The 20,781-nt window shown below is 38.9% G+C and overlaps 1 protein-coding gene across 1 annotated transcript in view; it reads left to right on the plus strand.

The window, feature by feature from the left end:
• LOC114465384 (neural-cadherin-like) overlaps window positions 1-20,781 on the plus strand; it is a 149,813-nt gene that overhangs the window by 99,877 nt on the left and 29,155 nt on the right. Inside the window, 19 exon segments of the mRNA XM_028450367.1 lie at window positions 137-436; window positions 438-533; window positions 535-555; window positions 557-632; window positions 635-733; window positions 736-812; window positions 814-885; window positions 887-949; window positions 952-1,753; window positions 2,445-2,538; window positions 4,387-4,571; window positions 5,494-5,723; window positions 6,203-6,480; window positions 10,490-10,704; window positions 15,134-15,261; window positions 16,389-16,516; window positions 17,891-18,014; window positions 19,976-20,159; window positions 20,364-20,530. Coding sequence (XP_028306168.1) covers window positions 137-436; window positions 438-533; window positions 535-555; window positions 557-632; window positions 635-733; window positions 736-812; window positions 814-885; window positions 887-949; window positions 952-1,753; window positions 2,445-2,538; window positions 4,387-4,571; window positions 5,494-5,723; window positions 6,203-6,480; window positions 10,490-10,704; window positions 15,134-15,261; window positions 16,389-16,516; window positions 17,891-18,014; window positions 19,976-20,159; window positions 20,364-20,530 — 3,339 coding nt within the window.

Genomic DNA, 20,781 nt, shown 5'->3' on the forward strand with positions numbered 1-20,781 from the left:
TTTTGCTTTAGATTGTTTAAAAGCAATGGCAAACTTAAAATGACAAAACTGTCTTGATTGTCAGAGAAAACATTAATTAGCTTTTACTGTGTGAGAAGATATCAATTTTCCTAGCAGGATGTTTTTATCTTTGCAGGTGACGGCTACTGACCCGGACAAAGATGCAGATCAGGGCGCGATACGATACTCCATCCATGGACAAGGGGCAGAGTCACATTTTATGATCAATGACATCACAGGGGAGATGTATGCTCAGCGAACCATGGACCGAGAAGAGCGTGCGGTCTGGCGCTTCGTTGTCATGGCAACAGATGAAGAGGGCGAGGGACTCACTGGCTTCACAGATGTTATTATAATGTGTGGGACATTAATGGACAATGCCCCAACCTTCTCATGCGCACCTGATAATTGCCATTGTAGCATCGATGAGCACTCTCCCTCCTGGTGCTTTTGTTTTGGAAATGACTGCTGTCGACCTTGATTGATGAGCAGCTGTGGGTCAGAACGCAATCCTGACCTACCGGATTACAGAAAAATGATCATAGTGCCAACAATAAGGGAACTTTTCATGATTGATTCCAGCACTGGCACCATATCTGTAGCAGCTGAGGGCCTGGATCGAGAATTCACTGACGTCACCTACTGGTAGTGGAGGCCAGGGACGGTGGAGGGATGACGGCACAGGCAACAGTCACAGTCCTTGTAACAGACATCAACGATCATGTGCCAAAGTTCGAGAGGACTTGTGCAGTGCTCATGTATCGGAGGGCACAAATGAAGATGATGCTATTTTGCAGCTGAGTGCCATGGACCCCTGATGCAGGCAGGTATGGACATCTGGCTTACAGTGTGGTAGAAGGTGACACAGAGCAGCAGTTTTACATTTGTTAGTCACAGACCAGAACAGACAGGTATTCTGAAACTGAAGAAGAGCTGGGACTTTGAAAAATCCAGAAACAGCGGCGGTTTAACTTAACCATCAAGGTGGAGGACTCTGACTTTTCAAGCCTCATCCATTGTCTGATTGTAGTGGAAGATGAGAATGATAATGCTCCGGTATTTGCTCAGAACTCTTACCAGCTTTTCCCGTTGCCTGAGGACGTCAGTGTAGGAACCAGCGTCATTCAACTCCTGGCTACCGACTCTGATTCAGGTCAGAATGCAGAGCTATTGTACAGTATTTCACCCCAGTCAGACCCCTATTATCAATTTACAGTCAGCCAATTTGGTGTAGTCACAGTGTTTAGGCCGCTAAATCGGGAAACAATGCCTGGTTATGAGCTGGTTGTCATGGCGACAGACCATGGTACTTCTCCACTGACTGGTAGTGCCACAGTCCACTTAGCACTGCAAGATGTGAATGACAATGGTCCAGAGCTGGAGACAGCCTACACTCCCGTGCTATGGGAGAACAGTCCAGCACCTCAAGTGGTCTGGCTCAACAGGACCTCTACCTTACTTCACGTTGTGGACAGGGACTCCCCAGAACAGGGGCCTCCTTTCTTTCTCTCCCTACCATCAGTGTACTCAGTTGACTTCCATCTACAAGATCACGGAAATGGCTCAGCCACAGTCACTACCATGCGAAGGTTTGACAGAGAAAAACAAAGCAAGGTGTTCCTACCTGTACTTATGTCCGACAGCGGTGATCCACCAATAACAGCCACAAGTACACTCACCATCACAATTGGTGACCAAAACGATAATGCCCATCAGTCAGGAGAGAAGGATGTCTACGTGTACAGCCATAAGGGTGAGTCACTAATTTTTCTGTTTCATTTCCTATTCATTGTTGTTTCTGCTACAGCCTTTTGCGCTTCGGGCAAATCTTGAGTGAAAAGGGAAAACTGAAGCAACAGCCAAATAAAAAAATGTTTCCTACAATATCTGCATTCTATAGTCTGGAATTCTTTTTTTGTTTTCATTTAGCATTTCCATGGTGTTTTGTTATCAAATCCTTTCCAGAGGTCTAAAAACATTTCTTCTTCAACAACTTGTCGTTAAAGCTTATCATAACACCCCGTTATTATAAAGACTGATTCTTTTTTCATGTTGCGTTAATCCTTTTCAGGTACATTGGTCAGGTTTGCTGGCTTGTTAGTGATTTGATCACACACTATGATTCGTAGTAGTTTTGGTAGTAATGGAAATCAGCACCATGACTCATATTGGCTGCCATTGTTTACCCCACTCTGGCACTGCAGGTCGATAATAACTTAATCCATACTGAGATAGCCTTGCTTCCTTAAGCTCCATGCTCTCTGAAGTGGAGCACCGAGAGTCTATTCATTCCAGCAGTGGGACTCCACATTATGAGCATAATAAGTAGAACAGAACACAAGAATGCAAGATAAGGCGAAGAGAGGGTCGAAAAGATAACTCTTAGCATCAGCAGAATCTTTCCAGACTGAATCAATGCGTGTGCTTGTGTTTACCTTGAACAGGAAGGATGGCAAACGCAGCTTTGGGGAAGGTGTATGCCCCAGATCCAGATGACTGGGACAACAAGACTTACACTCTGGAGACAAGTGCAGCCAAGTAAGAGCTCACTGTTGAACAAATTTAATTCCTTTTTTCGAAACATGCTGATCCCCAAATATACAGGATCAGTACAAGCGCTGCAACAGTGCAGAAGCAGAAGAGTTGTTATCAGTGGTGCGTGGAAAGTAAAAAAAAAAAAGAAAAGAGAGAAGTAATGAGTCTCAGTAGAGACTCCATATATCTCTGGACCAACTAGTATTACACTTGATCTCACATCCTACACTTTACGCTAAAATTTAAGCTACCCATGCTAGCAGGAATTAAACCACTGCTCCCATGAATGAATAACAATATTGAAAATAAAGCCCAATTTAAACTCTGTAGGGATGTCTTGATCCAATCTTGATATCAGATATTGTTGGGTATCAGCAAAAAACAAGCAGGCTATTAGATTATAGCCTTTATCTAAAATATGATATATGTATTGTTTTTTATTGGATTTATTGAGGTTTTTTTTCAGGATCTTCTAAATTAGGTATTTAACGAACATGCATGCTCTTCGAATGTGAACAAATCCCACTCCCAACAAACCATATCGTGCACATTTTAAAGGTGAAAAAATGGTTGGATACCAGCCACTCACGACCCGACATCCATTTAGTAATAAAACTCCTCAATTTCTTTTTCTTTTCAGATCCTCTTTCATCTTCATTTTTCCCTGTGTCGGCAGCAGCCTTCCTTTTTTAGCAGTTCAGGTTTTTCCAACACCTGATAAATATCTCCACGTTTGTTTATTTTGCACCGTTCCGTTTGTCTTCTCCGTCCAATACCAAACCATAACAATTACGCTAACTTAAGCACGTAGCCAATTGTTATAGGACACGTCACAACATAGTGTTCATGGGAAATGTGGGATTAGTACAACCATCAGATATACATTACGTTTTAAAATCTAAACACACACAAAAACCCACAAATTTCTTGGCAGAAAACAGCCCAATCTGGCAACAATGACTTGTCGCATCGTTTCTGCAGCCTGCCGATTCAAACAGACACAGTGGTATTTGTTTCGTTCTTCACCAGCCAAAATGGCTAGTAACGCTACAATGTTAACTGCCAAAGTTACTTTTTACCTGCAATTGGCGGGTCGGCGTGTGTGAATTTAAAGCCCTGCCAGTGGTTAATATTAAATGGGTCACTTTTACCTACTGTTGCTGACTACTGTTCTCTGTTTGAGTAATATCACTTGATCAACCCTTTTATAACTTTCCACACTGCAAAATAAGTAATAACATGCATGATTTGCATTAATATTGAATTGATATCAATATTGGCCAATATGCAAGGATGCAATATCGGTATCACATCAGAAGTGGAAAAGTTGTATCACGAAAACTTAAAACCTAAAACTTTATTTTGTTTGTTACACAATTTTCACGTGAGGAAATGGCCCTTGTACTGTATGTGCTGTTTTGAAACTCCAGGGGCCTTGATTAACTGTTCATTATTCATACACTAAAGATCAGGTTCTAAATACCAATCGCATATTTGCTTTATTCAACAGCTTCTGAGAGTTACCATGACAACTATCAAACCTTTCATAAGCCGAGACATGTTGGCCTTTTTTTTCCCCTTACTTCTTCCTTATCTTTCTGTACAGGTGTTGCTTTTCTGATTTGAATAGTCTTTTAATATTATTTTCCCTAAAAGTTAGATTATTTTACTTTCTGCCTCATAACTAGTCACCAAAGTAAATATTCTTTACTTGTCTATCTGCCTGGCAGGTGTTCTTCCTGAAGAAGTGTTTAGAAAAAAAAGGCAGTTGTACAGAACTTGTTTTTACTTTTTCCTAATGCGTGGCTCAGTCAGGTTTCCTCTTCTTACCAGCTTCTCCCATTCTTTTAGGTACTTCAGCGTGAACCAAAGCTCAGGAGCACTTACTCTTCGGCAAAACACTCCTTCAGGCAGCTACTGGTTGAAGGTCGGGGTGTCGGATGGGGTGTGGCCTGATGTTTTCTCAGGAGTCCGAGTACATGTTCGGGAGGTGGAGGAAAAGGCCATCCTGTCATCTGCTTCGCTGCGATTGACTGGTAATATCGAGCATTGAAATGTCGGCTCACCTCCCAAAGTCTTTAACACTTACGTTCTTGCTGTTCAGCAAATGGATAACTATTATTTTACTTTTTGTTGTTGCATTTTCCTAAAAATGATAAGCTAAATTTGAAATTTGATATAAAAAGTTATCAGTTGAATTCCAAATCTTAGTCTTCAACTTTGAGAAATGACAGCCCACTCTTTGTTGTCACTGATAAATTCTTGTTTGAAGCTGATGTTGAAAGAGGCTGCTTCTCCCTCTGGCTTGCATAAATTGGTACTTTTCATTCAATTGATTATCGAGTTGTCAATCTAGTTAACACAGTAATAATAGCCTGTCATGACAAATTTTATACATGCATTATTTAACATTTCTAAGCATTAAAAATATCCATTTGTCAAAGTTTCTGGAAATAGATTCCTCCCCTTTTCACCATCCTGAGGTTTGTGTTAGTGTTCATTTCTCAGAGAGTCTCTCAGAGCAAATCAGAGTTATAAAGGTCAATTTGAAAGTGTCAGGTAAAGTCCTTGACATTTAAAAAGCCATTTGGTGAACAGAGTCAAAGACTATTACGGATTCGTCTGACAGAGAGTCATTAACATTTTTGGGAGATTAAAAATGACTGCTCAGTTGGATTAGATATTTCAAACATTCAGTATCACATATACTATGGATTCATTTTTTCTGAACTGTTGTTTGTTTAGAAGTCTGGCTCAATAGCTAAAAAGACTTAAATGACTGTCACAACTTGATTATTTCATGGAAGATTCCAAGGGTTAAATAAGGATCAATATGGCAAGATGTTTAGGTTCTTGCGCTGATGGAATGGGGAACTTGGTAGACTTTGATCAACTCAGTGCTTGTCATTCATGAGTCGGTAGCTCTTATTTCATTTCCATTCTCTTTGTTTCCTAAAGGCATTACAGCAAGAGATTTTATCGACTCTTCCGTCGAGAGGAAGACTCGGCTGGAGGCGTTCTGGGACTTCCTGTCCGAAACCCTGTCCATCACACCAGCAGCTATCAACATTTTTAGCATAGCAGACCGAGAAGAGAGAACAGTGGACATTCATTTTTATGTGCTAACTGATAATGGATACCTTCGCCCCGAAAAACTGCACACTGTCCTTGCTGAACATAAAAAGAAGGTACCGTACATATACCATCATGTTGGACAGATAAAGATCAATGCTAATAAATAAAGCGTTACACTTGGGAACTTGAGGGAGGAGATAACAGGGATTTCTTTGTGGCCTTTTATTTTTCCACCAACATGTCTCTTTGTCTCTCTGATCAATTTTCTGTCTGCGTGTTTCTGTCTGTAAAACAATCTTTTGTCTCTGTTTTTTTTTTTTTTTTTAATCGTGAGTCATTGTTATTCCATTTTAGCCCAGCTATTTTTCTTGCGCATTTAACAACAATGAGTTACCAAATAATAAGACATGGATGTTCAAGGCCTCACCTTTCTGTCTTCCTTTACTGATGGAGCTATTTTTCTAAAACAAATGCATCTTTCTAAACCACCACCATCAAAAATATGAGAGATACAACTCCCTCTAATCTCCTTTTACACTTATTATAATTCTCCTCTGTCTCATCTGATCTCTGATTTCCATCCAATCTACAGCTACAGTCTCTCCTGCGTGCAAATGTGAACCAAGTGCAAATAGACGAATGTGTGCGCACCAGCTGCAAGACATCCAGCGGCTGCTCCACACAGTTAAGCATCAGCGACTCCCCCACATTGATAGACCGGGGGGCTTTGGCCCTCGTCTCTGTGAAGGTGACATCAGTGGCTGTGTGTGGCTGTGCTGCCAGGGAGAGGAGCCATCAACCCTGCGCCTCCTACCCTCATAACCCATGCTTTTATGGGGGGACCTGTGTAGACACTGAGAATGGCTACAGGTGAGAACGTCAATCAATTATTTCAGAAAGAGAACAAACAGGAAAGGCAGTCTTAAAGATGTACATGCAGATATATATGTGGGGCCTCCGATTTTCTGCTTCAAAATTCCCCAAATTCCATTTCAGAGTTTACCCATTCACCCTCATGTCTGCGTTACGTTTCACTTATTTGTTTCATTTGACTTCACTGGCTATTAAACTTCCTTAAACCGTGCCAAACATGCTAAATAGAGTTAATAGTCAACTACTGTTATTAATTTTACACTTTATATGCATCAGATGATTTACAAAACAGGATGGTTACGCTGAAATCAGGCCGAATTATGTTGCAAGAGCGACACATCGCTAAACCCTCAGCTGTCTGTTTAACAGGAAAAACACCATGGAAAGGCTATTATATGGTTCCAAGATATTATTCGTGAAACCTTTAATTCCAGCCAACAGCCGAATGACCCTCACGTTTTGCACAAAATCCTGCACCACCAGTTAATCTAATACACCAACAGCTAAACCTGTCTTTATACTAATTCCTTTCAGATTTGAATGCAGTCATAATCATCTGAACCGCTTGTTCATTACAACACATTCAAAGTAAATACTTCATATGAAGCTCTGCTTTAATTTTCATCACAGGATAACACGATCACTAGACGTAGTGCCTTTGTCACACTTTTAATCCCAAAACAGGCATGTGAGGCATTTCCATGTCATGTTGGGACCCAATTTTAAAGGAAGAGAGAGAGAAAAAAATCAGATTGATTTTTCTGTTCCTTTACCGCGAACACGGAAATCAGAGGCCCCATAGAAGCTTGTTCCGGATGATTCACTAGTTTAAGTACCTAAATTAATTGATCAGATTCAAATTACCTTCTTGTCACTGGAGCAAGCTCATAGTTAGCTATTTAAGTCAACAACTTGGCAAAAAAGAACATTGTTACTATAGGTGAAAAAAGTAACAATGCACCTTATATAATCAAGAAGAAAAAGTGGGTCAAGGTTTTCGTCAGCACAACCTGTCCTCATAAATCTCTCTGTAATGTTTCTTCTCTGTATTGTATCTCAGGAGAACAATTAATCAAATGAAAGTGAGAGAAACAATTACCGGTACTACTAGGGCTGCTGCTTTATTAGTCCTCATCTGCTTTCTCGATGTATGCTGAAATATGGACGAAGTAAACAGTACGAACAGAAGGCCCTGAGTTAGTATCTGACGTGGAACAGAAAAAGGGCATTCAAGAGTGGCAGCCTAAAAAAACCAGTCCAGATTCAATTAAGATCCTCTTTCAGGAAAGTTTTTTCAATCTGCCACTTGTCCTTTTAGGTTTGAGCCTCTTCTCTGTCTGGCCAATTTAATATTTAGTGGCAATGTAACTTACATTTCCAACCAAACATTCTGTGACAAACTGTTTCTTTGGGTGTTGTAGGTTGAGAACCTAGTGACAAAATCAAAACAAGGACTTATGGACAGATGACAGCTAGGTTTATTTCAGAACAAAGCAGCTTTCAAAACTATAATTTAAACCAACACTTGATATGTAATGGACTCATTAATTGAAAAATGTGTCATAACCTGACACAGACAGGAGTAAAGTTGGTAGGTAAGCAGACAAACCAACAAGCATCAGTCATCAAACACACTTAAGTAAGTGGAGGCAACTAAATCCGATAAGTATCTGATATTTTGCAATGCGACTGCTGTCTGAACAGCGAGGTCGCATTTATCCAACCTTTCGTAAACATAGTGCGGCCTGCGTAGTCACGTATTACCTCAAAACCTCTTTTGCACATGCGGGTCACTTCAGGGTCTCATTCAGTGAATTTCTAAACTGACCAAAGTTGCATTTAATGTGTAATATGAACAAGCAGACTAAGAAATATGAACAAGCAGACAAAAAATTGGATTTCTGTTTAAAAAAAATGAATTATGTGAACATATAGCCTAATACTCCCAAATAGCAGGCTGGGAGCAGTAAAAACCAACAAATATCCTAAACCTATTTATAAAGAAAGATAAAAACCAGACTCAGGAAAAAGAAAAACATAGATGTGATTCATACGCCACAGGAACTAATACTATTTTTAAAAAGGAACATATTAACCCACCAGGACAAGTCATCAGGCTGTCAGCAGGACTTGTACACACAACCTGTGAAGTGAAAAGCAGAGACACAAGCACCACTGAATGGATTGAAGAAGGTTGAATATACTAATAATAGCTTACATCAAAACAAGGCCCACAAAGCCAGACAAAACCGAACCAAATCAATACTATAAAATTAACCTGAAACAGGACCCGGTCTTTAATAACAGAACTCCACAGACCTGCAGGTATTGACTTTTTGCATGTCTGTTGTCTAAATTTGGCCTTGAAAAAAAAAAAAAAAAAATTAAACCTTTTGGATGCATTTTTTTTTTCTTAAATTTGAGAAACAATTTGGACTAAAGTGCTTGGTTTATCATCGATTACCAATAAGTGTTGACGACCGTGTGTCAGTAGAGTAGAAACAGTTGCGTTTGACTGTGTGTGGGGGGACTAACTGTGAAGAAACAGCTCACATTTTATGTCATATTCACACTAATGCGCAGATTAAATAAATATAGGCCATGAGGATTAGCAGAACTCTGCTCCCCCACCTCCCTGTGCTCACAACTCCTCCAAAGACCATTTAATGCCATCAACATGTTCATGGAAGTTATCTGAATACATCCAGAACAGGCAAACGCAGAGGTCTCCTTTTCCCTCTAGTCGCCTACAATTTTCATGTAGCCGATGAGAAGCAGTTCTTGTTCAAAGCATGATATCTCATTGTTTGTGATAGATGTATCATTGCACTTGTACAGCCAATGCCGTACAGTCATAAGGAATCCAGTTTTGGGTTTACAAATGTCTGTCCAAGCAGCTTAAATAAAAAACCTCAGTCAGCCAGTTATCAGATTTAGTCAGTTTGAGGTGCAGAAAAAACACCATGTTCTTCTTGATTTGCACTGACATTTTGCTCCTGAGTCACATGAAAGCGTATTAAAAAGCGTGAAGTTCTGTGTAGCCTTTAGCATATGTATGAACAAGGCTACCTAAAGCCATCTATTTTGCCGCGTTGGGATCAGTATTCCTGACAGGTGATGCCCCTCTGCAGAATAAACAGCGATGGGAGTAACAGCCCCTAACAGCCTCAGTACACATAGCCCTTCTCAAACACTGCATGGAAATAGATGGCTTTGACATTATCAGTAAAGCCAGCTTGTTTTACACGCCTCCAGTGAAGAGGACAGGCTGAGATCAACCAGTATCCGCAATCTTCACCATCACAGTGATTGAATGCACTGTGTTTTTTATTGCTTTCACTGTCTTTATGGCATTTTGTGCAATTTTCATTTTGGGATGGAAACATTGGACTCTCCGTATGTGTTAGAGCAGAGCTCCTCCACATTTATGCTCTTATGTAAGTAGAAGAAGAAGAAGAAGAAGAAGAAGAAGAAGAAGCACGTGCACAGATAACAAGTCATGTGTACCCGAGGAAGGAGAGGGTGACTGGTGGGAACGGTGGCTTTAAAAGTCAAGGAAAACCTGTGGTGCTACAGAAGATAGGAAAGTGAGAGAATTGGAATTAATTATGTCCTAACAAAAGGAGCATGATATGCTGGGTAGGAACAGTCCCCTGAGCGTTCAGCTCACACAGTTGGGACAGATAAAGGACAGGCCAAAGTAATGCTATGTTCATAGCTAATTGATTTTAGGTGGATGGAAAATTCCGGGCTAATGCAAACCATTGATAATAAAAATAAAATAAAATAAATCCCCACTGTGTTAATGTCTAGGGTGTTAGAGCAAGTCCAAACTTCAGCTGTGTGAATCAAAAAGATTGTCACGTAGGACATGGAATCGTCTCCACTCTTATCTGGAGATTAGCTCAAAACTGAACAGCACCGATTGTTCCTTTCACCTTGTCTTGCCTCGATTTTGCTCATTGTTTTGTTTTGTGCCCCCCCCCCCCCTTTCCTCATGCTACAGGTGCCACTGCCCCCCACAGTTTGAGGGGCCAGACTGTCAGCAGACCAGACTCAGTTTCCTTGGCAACGGCTATGCCTGGTTCCCCCCAATAAGGCCTTGCTTTGATAGCCATCTTTCACTGGAGTTTATGACAGAGGAAGACAACGTGCTGCTACTGTATGCCGGCCCATCGGCCACTCTTCTTCCTGGGGAGAGCGAGGACTTCATGGCCATAGGTAAAATAAAAATGTGTAAACAATTCACTATGTGTGTCCTCAGGGGCCCTAAGCCAGTATTACTGCACTAAAAACTTAAAACTTAATTTTGTATGTTTAATCACTGGATGGGGCTCTACCAGAAATATTGGGCAAATTTTCTTTGTTAGTGTCCTACTGAGGGATATAAACACTTGGTGACCAAGTCACACCATAAATGTGGTTGCACACAGTTTAGCTCCACAGTTTAAGGAGGAGAATGTAACACTTTGTCCAATGCTGTGAAATACCTTTTTTGCCCAAACTATAGAGGACTGGTTGAGATTCTTGAACAGACTTCATGGAGTCTATATCCAACCCAGTCTCACAGTTTTGGATGTCTCCGTTACGTCATTTAATCTATTGTTTCGTGCTTGCCAACACGTTTACGTTCGTGATGGTCAAGAAAACCTGCAAGACTGCGTTGGGGTAGCGCAAAATAACTTGAAGTTTGTGTATACTAGCATAATAGAAATTAGGAAATTGTGTTGGCACCCACGAAACAATAGATTCAATTAAGTGATAGAGACACGAAAAACCTGTGAGACTGGGTGCCGTTTTATTTCCTGCGTTGTTGCAGGCGTTTTTCTAAAATGTAGGCATGTTTGCGGCACAGTCCAGTTAGAGAACCCCTCCTGTCAGTGTAGGGGAATAGAAAACAACTTTTCTCCACTGAAAAAGGTGTTTTACATCCCAGGCCAGGTCTGGCTCAGACTGCAGACACAAAGCAAGTTTTCACCTTTACAGACTAATCAATATTACAATCAGTGCCCTTATGTGTCGGGCGCTGATTGCAAAGTTGCGCATGTAAAGTCGCGTCAATTAGCTTTTATTTTGGTACTTAGCTAAATATTTAGTTTCACTCGTTACATTTAGATTTTACATTTAACATTTAGATTTTGATTTATACATAACATTTAGCATTTAGGTTTAATATTTAACATTTAGATTTAACAATCAAAAGCTAGATTTAGATTTAACATTTCAATTTAATATTACATTATATATATATATATATAATGTATTTTTACAAGAAGAAAAAAGATCACAAATTTTCACAAATATTGCTGTAATGCTGGTCAAAAGTAACATAAAAAATTCACATTTATTTTCGCAAGCACAACTTTACAACCAGTGCCCCGCAGAATTACAAATTCAAGTTTTCCTAAATAAATATATTCTGAGAATTGCTAAAGTGGTATGATCAGCATGTCATTTCAAATGATTTCCAGAGAAAATTAATATTGGACATTGTAGTTATTGATTTTGTTATTGAAATTTCCTTTCGGTGTTGCACTTTGTAGTCAGTCCCTGAGCACTCCACGCTTGATCCACAGCTAATTGAAATCAATGTATCCATTTAGCTCATCAGACGAACTCTAATGAAAAAATCAGGTCTGCCGCGTGTTTTCTGTGTCGCACAGAGGTTCAGACTGTGCAAAACAAGAACCAAACCTGAAGAATAACAGGAGAGAAGAAGCCGCTACATCACACAGAGAGGATAAACATACACGTAGACAATGATGCAGCAGCCGCTCTGTGTCCAGACACTCAGCTAAGAGGGAGGCCATTCAGTAAATGCAACACACCTGGGTGCAAAACACGAGGGAGCCTAGTCAGTCAGAACACGAACACACTGATGACACTTAAACTTATACATCCGTGTATTTCTCACATACTCAATCTTCCCATACTATCTAATGTGAACGCACTACATACTCATTTTGATGTCAGACATAAGATGAGTAGTACATTAGTATGTGATTTCGAACACAGCCCATAACTCCCAACAAGTAAATAAAATGAAATCACACAAAATCTTACAGACCCTGACGCCTCTGGTGAGATACAGTATTAATGTGAGAAAATTGAATTTCTTTTACTGACAATCACAGCCAGCAGACTCTATGCCTCTCCAGTCAGGCAGGGTTATCTTACTGAACCACGCTCCTGAATAATCAGGGAGTTTGATCCATCTGGATGAAGTGAGCGTAATCCTGAGCTTAAAGGTACTCCGCCTCTCCTTTAGGGAGAACACGCCTTCTGTCCACACTTGAATAATGAAATAAGTCGGCCTCTGGCTGCACCGCGTGTGCTGCGCCGCCCCAAAATATAGGGGCCTGAGGCTGCTGGATATTCAACGTCTCACTCAAGGACACATCAGCCTTTATTCATGCTGACACAGAAGCTCAAAACTCAGTCGCACAGTGAAGGAGAGCAGTAAATAATTTATCAAACCGAATAACCAATTGGACACAGTCAAAGCTGTGTTAATCTTTATTTTGACAGAGTGAAAAAAATTATAGATCGCTTTCACATATTTTTGGTGACTGGAAGAAAGAAAACTAATCATTTTAAATTGACAATAACACAAATGCCAACTCAGGTGTGTATTGGAATAATGGATCTTTGCAGGCCATAGGCAATACCATAGATTAGTATAAATTGTTGGTTTCATTTGGAGACCTACGGCTATCATAATAATAATCCTGACTTTATATGGAGACGTACTTAGCTATTTCCATTCTCATGCACTTTTCACAAAAAAAGGGCTGCTTCAGCCAAAATGCACAGCACATATTAATTCACTATTACATCTATTCAGCCATGCGTATACATTTTCTTTGATTTCCATTTTTGCTTGCATTCTATTATGAGGTCAAATCGTTGCTATTTGTTTTGCTCAATTTTTCTAAAAACAATATGTAGCTTTTTATTCAACACATCAATATGATGCCAAGAGCAGTTGACCCAAAAGGCGTCTTTTATTTTCTGCTATATTTAAGATAGCAGATAAGATTACCACTCCTCTCTTTGTCTCAACGTTGTGTGTTTGTTTGAATCGGAGATACTTTCATGCGTCCCCTGAGTTTATCTTCGGCTGACACTGCCGGGTTTTTGGATCTCCTTCTTTTGTTTTCAGTTGGCCTTTTTTTTTTACAGCTTTCATTTCCCTACTGTCTTCTCTCTGTGCTTCAAAAATCAGGTTGATTTGTTTGGATTTAGAAATACTAGTGCAGTGCCCGTAGGAAGTATGTATTTGCTATAGAAAAGTGGGAGGTTAAGTGGCTTTTTCATGGATGGCCAAATGAGGTTGTGTTTGAAGGTGGGACGGCAGAGACATTTAGGTTTGTTGTGAAATGTGTAGTGGTAACTATCGTGTTCTCATCTATTTTGGCTTTTAGCCACTAATGTTAAAGTACCTTACTGGTGAAAACGTAAAAACAGTTATGCAACAGCATGATATTTGTGAGCCCACTAATGTTAAAGTACCTTACTGGTGAAAACGTAAAAACAGTTATGCAACAGCATGATATTTGAAAGTGTTTTGAAGGCTAAATCTGGTTAGATTTCTGTTTTGAGGATAATTAAAGGGTATATATGATCAAATATTGTAATAAGTATGAATTTGTTATCCATCATGGTTATGCTGTTGCGTTGGTGTTAAACGCAAACCTTTAGTACGTTTAAACAAACATGTTCAGTTTTGAATAATCCGTTTTAAGACAGAAATTGGTAAGAAATTATGGTTGTTATAGCACAGTGATTATTTTATTAGAATGATAAATTGTTCAGTAATGGTGAACGTTATTGTTAGTGAGGGTCATTTAAATCGTAAACGTTAAATGATTAAATATGTGTAATATTTATGCATGTAACAAACACACACCCAGCTTTACATTGAGTAGTACCTAATTCTAGATGTGTGTCGGTCGTGAACAAACCGACTCTGAGAGCCGGCTCTTTGACGTGAACGGCGGGAGCCAGCTCCTGATTGGGAGCCGCTTTGCTTCTCTCTTTCTTTTTGTTCTCTTCAAATCGCATTTGATTGGTCAATGTTTTGTCTCTGACTGCACTGAACAGAGGGGGGAGGGACTATGGTGTCACATTAATTTCAAAAAGCCACACACGTGAAAAAACATCCGCGCGCATCAAACCCGTAGCGAGCGGGCATGCGCTCGTGGTCCCTCTAGCTCAGGAGGTGGGGCGTGGGGGGTGGGCTCTTCAGTAATTGGCTCTGGTGCGCACGTGAGTGTGGTGGCTCCAGTGGACAATGGTTTCGGCATTTATGAATCCATTTATTAACGGTATCATTGCGGTCCACACAAATCCGACTTTGCACACCCTTGAACCAAGCAGCAGCCATGTTGAAACTCTCAGGTCAGTCTGATCCTTATCCGCAGAGATATTTGAGGAACACACTCACACACACACACACACACACACACACACACACACACACACACACCACACACACACACACAGACAGACAGACAGACAGACAGAGATTCCTTGCTTTTATAGAGAGATGTTTCTAACTTATTCCTTCTTTGACCTTGCAGCATTGGCTTTTAATTTATTATAACTTCTTTATAGTGAAATACCTTGATCTCTGTATCATTTTTCTCAGAGCTGATTGGTGGAACACCAAGCCTTAAGGTTAACCACGGCTCAGGGACACTGGTTCTTCAGCTAACTAATAATGTTGGTGTGACTGACAAACGCTGGCATCGCCTCGATGTGAGAAGCAACAATAAGGTAAATGCAGGTCATGTATGTTTGTCTTTGTGCTGGTCATTGAGTTTTTTAAAGACTACAAAGTAGAGCCTGGCCGATTCTAGCTATCAATGATAAATTGGGCTAATTTTAATTGATCGAGATCGGTCAATATCCAGACCGAATAATCGGTCAGGTTATGATAAGTATTTGTTTTAACTTTTTTGCTGCATGTTTTGTGCTGTCCGTTCTGCATTATAAACTGCCACTTTTTAATTGAAAGTAATGATAAAATTACAACAACACAATTGCATTTGGCCCTTTTTGGTTTATCCATTATTATTGTTTAAGATTTATGCAAATGTGTTTATTTATTAATTTATTTGTTTATTTTATATTCTAATCCGGAAATACAGGTTGCACAAATTTGCCTTTTTCAGATTTTGCAATGGCTTTAATGTCCTTATTTCATTTAAGTCGTGTTTTCCTTCTTTTTCTTGTTTCATATTTTGGATATTATAAGAATTTGTGTTCATATATAGTATATATCCTATGTATATAAATCTTATAACATCATATCTTGGCCGACAATCAACTACCGATTGACATATCAAATATCAGCTTTTAAAACCCTGATTTACTTGGTTTTATGTATTTTTTGTTTATTACAAGACAAACAATACAAGTATAAACCACAAAAAACACAGAAAAACAACAACAAAATCCTGACAAAGTACAGGACAGAAGCACATTAGCTATACACTTATTATATAATATAAAAACTTGGTTGTATTTAATATTTTATCTTTAATATCATATATTCTGTTTCCTCACATTTCCCATTTGAATTTTTGTTTTTTTATTGTTTTTACTATATGTAAAGCACTTTGTAACCCTGTTTTTGAAAAGAGCTATATAGATAAAGATTATTATTATTATAATCGACATCGACCCTAAAAATCCCCTATCGGTCGGCTTCTATCCATCATCCAAATTTCCTAAACTTAATTTTTTCAACTTCTGAGATTAGAGATGTAATGGAAATAAACATGTCCAGCTTATACAGCTCAGAAGAGATACAAAGTTTTTTTTTCCTAGCATCACTTGACCAGCTACTCACTTATCCTCTGTGGTAATAACCTTTCTCTCTACCTTTTTCCACTTTAAAGGAAGTGCGCTTCACTCTGGATCGATGTGTCACGGCGATCGTCATGGAGACAGAGGGCGTGGACACATGGGCGATGACAGAAGACCGCTCGTCCTGTGAAATCCGAGGGGTCACACCCTACCGGGAAAAGTATGATTTAAACTAAATATTTCCTGTGGGCTTTTCTTTTTTTTATACCCTGCTGTACGATAATTAAGCAAGAATACAACTAAACTTACATGTTTGTAATAAGTAATTAACAATTTGGGCTTAAGATTTCTCTGGAGAGCCTTGTGGTGTTTTTTTTTTTTTTTTTTTTTTCTGTTTGTTTACACACTACTAACTGAGAAGGGTTTTGATATGCTCTGTTTTTTTTTCAAACCTGAAATAATTCAAGGTCCTGAGGGAGGGAGTCTAAATACCCCCCGTTCCCACGGGACTAAACAGTTCTCTGGAGCAAAACAGGCAATCACAGCAGTAGTGGTTGAAAACGTAGAACAAACACACACACACACACACATACACAAATACATGCACACATACGTTTTGTTTATTCAAAACTTGTATTTGCATTCATCAGTTTTATGAAATGCTCTCTCCTGTACACTTTGTCAGTGAAACGACAAATCAAAAGCCAAACACGAGCTTCAGTGAAGAATGATCGACTCATAGCATTTTAATGATGGATGTTTAATTGTGTTTTCACATAATTTGGCACGCAGAGTTTCCTTGTTGACATTTCTAACACTGGGTTTTGACTCAAAATTTACATAACATCAACCACAGTCAGTCTTTGGCATTTTTATCGGCGACAAGAGCTCTAAATGATAAATGAAGTCTTGGTAGCATAAAATAATAATATTTTAATGTAGTCTTTTGGGAGGTTACTCAAGCCACTGACTAATGATCAACATTGTTAAAAATAATTAAGCTAAATTAACAAAACGATAAATGATAATCTGTGACTATACACAACATGTGGTCATTACAGGTTAGGTTAGGATTCTTTTTTTGTACCAAGAGGAAAAAATGTTTTACAGACAGGGATACAGCAGTCTAACATGAAGTGTAGAAAGAAATGACAAAATAACAGAAAAAAAAAAAGCTGACAGGACCGACATAAAACATCAGAATACAATTAAAATTTCAACAGCAATACAATAAAATTTAACAGGAAACATGCCAACAATCAAACCTTTCAGCTTGCCAGAAAAGTTGCTTGTGTGCAGGAAAAAGCATTTTAATACAAAAAAATCAGTTGCCTTTGGCTATAAATACAGCAATTGCTAGAAATTCTCCAGTTTACACATTGGCAAAACTGGGGGGAAAATATCAGATGAGGTCGACGTAATGCCGTAATTTGTGAAAACCAGACTCAACCGAACGAAACTGAGCAAAATGAGCATTTATACCTTCCTATTTCTTAGCTGAATCTTCTGTTATTTCTATTATAACCTTGAGACCTTGTGTTTTGTGCAATTCCTTTTCTCTTCCATTCGTCCTTGCTTTCTTTATTATCCGCAGGTATTTAAATGGAAGTCATATTCTACAGCTCGGAGGGGTAAACGAGAACATGTCGTATGAATATCCACAGCTACAGCACAAACACTTTACAGGATGCATTAGGAACTTACTCGTGGACAGCAAGGTAACGTATAGGTCAAGTTGCAAACACAGTTCAATGAAGTCGTTTTATAAGATGGGTTGGATGTTTGAAAAAATTGATTGCTGTACGATACTCTTTTATTACTTTTTTTTTTTTGAGAGGACCGGCCTGCAGATTGGTAATGCAGGCTGCATGAATGCTGATGTTGCTCACACATCCAATTTCTGCTGGTCTAGATTGTTCTTTCTGTTGCTCTAAGCATCTTTTTTTTTTTCTTTTTTCTTTACAAAAGTTACGCTTCAATATAATATCTTTTCTGTATTTCATATCAATGACTGCATTCGACTTTTAAGTATTTTTTGTAACTATACCTCTGAAAGTCCAGCCAACACTAAGTCAGGCAATTAGGCTTATTTTTTCATTAAATATAAATGCAAATTTTCAACTGATTCACTTAAACAAAGCATTAATGACAACAGTGCAACTGTCTGAAAATAATGCATTAAAAATGTATTAAGAAGTAATAGAAACGTGAAATAAATAGAGATAAAATTAAAAAAAACTCCTGCTGCTGCAATAAGTCATGGATATTTTCTTTTCTCTAATTGACTTCACCCAGTTTTGTTCCGCTGGTAAAAACCAAACCTCATTTAATGCTGCTACTGTTGCCATTTGCAGAAATGAAATACTTCATGACCAACTGATTACAGGTGTCAAGTGTCTTCATTTGATTTATTACAAGCTTTTATGTTTTTTTTGTTTTGGCTTGTTTTGTTTCTCATAGATAAACCGTAACATGTATGCAAATAAACATTTTCTGGGTTCATTTAAACATTTTCCACACCTGTTGTCAGTGTGAATAATTACAAAAGCACTATTAGCATCCCCCCTGTAATGTACGCTCTGTTGCTTTGTTCAATTGTTGAGGCTGAAAAGTAATAGCAAAATTGTTCTGTGATGCATAACAATCAGCCTTTTCAGTATCAGAATTAGATTTATTCAAGTTCATAACTAACAAATTCAAGTCGAGCAATAGCAGTAAGTATTTTCCCATCATTAAAGTTGCACTATATCTAAACTGAAGGTAGATTAGTAGTGTGAAAATACTTGTGAATCCAAAGAGAAATTATAACATTAGTAAGAATGAAGTAAAAATACTTCTGTGCATCCATCTATGGCAGTGTTTCTCAAATACGTGTATCCCTCGGGGTACGCAATGGCACTGCAGGGCTCACTTGACAGAGAGAGATAGGAAAATTAACAAAAAAAGGGTCAGTCTTGGTCCCACCCCAGGCGTAAGATGACTGGAAATTCTAAAAACTATAGAAATAAATCTGTTCAGGACCCCTAAATCAGTGTTTTTCAACCTTAAGGTCAGGGTTCACCTGGGGTTTAAATGGGGTCGCCTGAAATTTCTGAAAAAATTAAATAAATTGTATCTCTATACTTTCACTTTGTGAAATATAAATCTAGAAAATATCTGAGCTCAAACATGATCAAATAATTGTCTTTGGGGTCGCCAGAAATTCTTGATATCAAAATGGGGTCACGATCCAAAAATGGTTTGAAACCAATGCACTAAATACTGTTTCTTTCCACTTATTTACAAAATTAGATTCTTTAAAATGTGTTATCACTCATTCATTCCATCATAATGCTCTATTGTTGTTTTTAAATAGTTTTCTTAGCAAAATGTAGTCGGACAAAGTGGGTACTTCGATTCAGAAATAAGAGAAAGAACTTAAGCCAAAAATATTTGAGAACCACTGATCTACAGGACTCCACATCCCATGTGTACAACTTTTACGAGAATGTCAATGAATGGAGTGTTTACAGTGTAGGTCAAAACAAACTTTTGAGTGTCTATTTTAAGCTTTTACATTTTTTTCAAGCAAAAACTCTTCGATTTATTGATCTATGAGGCCAACACTATGTCTTCATCTTTAAATAAAGATACCGATTGGTCTTTATGTGTTCATCCTTTTGTTGTTTTTTGTATTCAGGTATATGACCTTGGATCTCCTGCTGAATCGTCCAACACTTCACCAGGCTGCATTCTTACTGACGACCTCTGTAACAGCATGGAACAGCTTCCCCTGTGTGGCAAAAGGGGCCGTTGCCATGGGCAGTGGGGCCAGTTCAACTGCCTGTGTGAAAACGGTCTCACAGGGCCACAGTGTGAACAAGGTGAGGAGGTTTTAGTTGATCATGAGTTAATTAAAGAAAGAAATGATCAGTTTGGTCTGCTACGTACATTGCACAAGCCAGATGTAAAACCTTGGACTTACATGTTGTACATTTGCATAGCAGCACACTCTAACAGCACACTCTAACACTTCTCTCATGACAGTAAGTTAATTAAACAAGTCATCTCTGCTTTTGATTGGCAAGCTGCTCCAGAATTTTCTTTCGATGGTCGGAGTTACGTTCAGTTCCAGCTCCTTTGGTCTCTGCCGGCTCGACAAACCAACATCCAGGTTGGGGTTCGGACACGTGCTGCTGCAGGCGTGATCCTCAGCCTGCTCTCCAAGGAGCAAAATGAATACCTCCGTCTAGAGGTGGGTTAGAGCTGGTCACTCTCCTCCTTCTTGACAGCTGCAATTGTCTAGTTTGTGAGCCTGAAATGATGTGATGAATAGGCCAAGACAATGAATGCTGCAAAAGCTTATTCAATCTTAGAATGACTAATAACAGGGTTGGAGACACATGGGTGGATACTTTGTGGGCTGTTGATTGACACATGCATGTTCTCTTCAGTAAGTCGGTTTCCTAAAAGGGATTGTTGAGACAATAGAGAGAATCCTGATTA

Source organism: Gouania willdenowi, chromosome 6 (assembly GCF_900634775.1).
Source record: "Gouania willdenowi chromosome 6, fGouWil2.1, whole genome shotgun sequence".
NCBI classification, from domain to species: Eukaryota; Metazoa; Chordata; class Actinopteri; order Blenniiformes; family Gobiesocidae; genus Gouania; species Gouania willdenowi.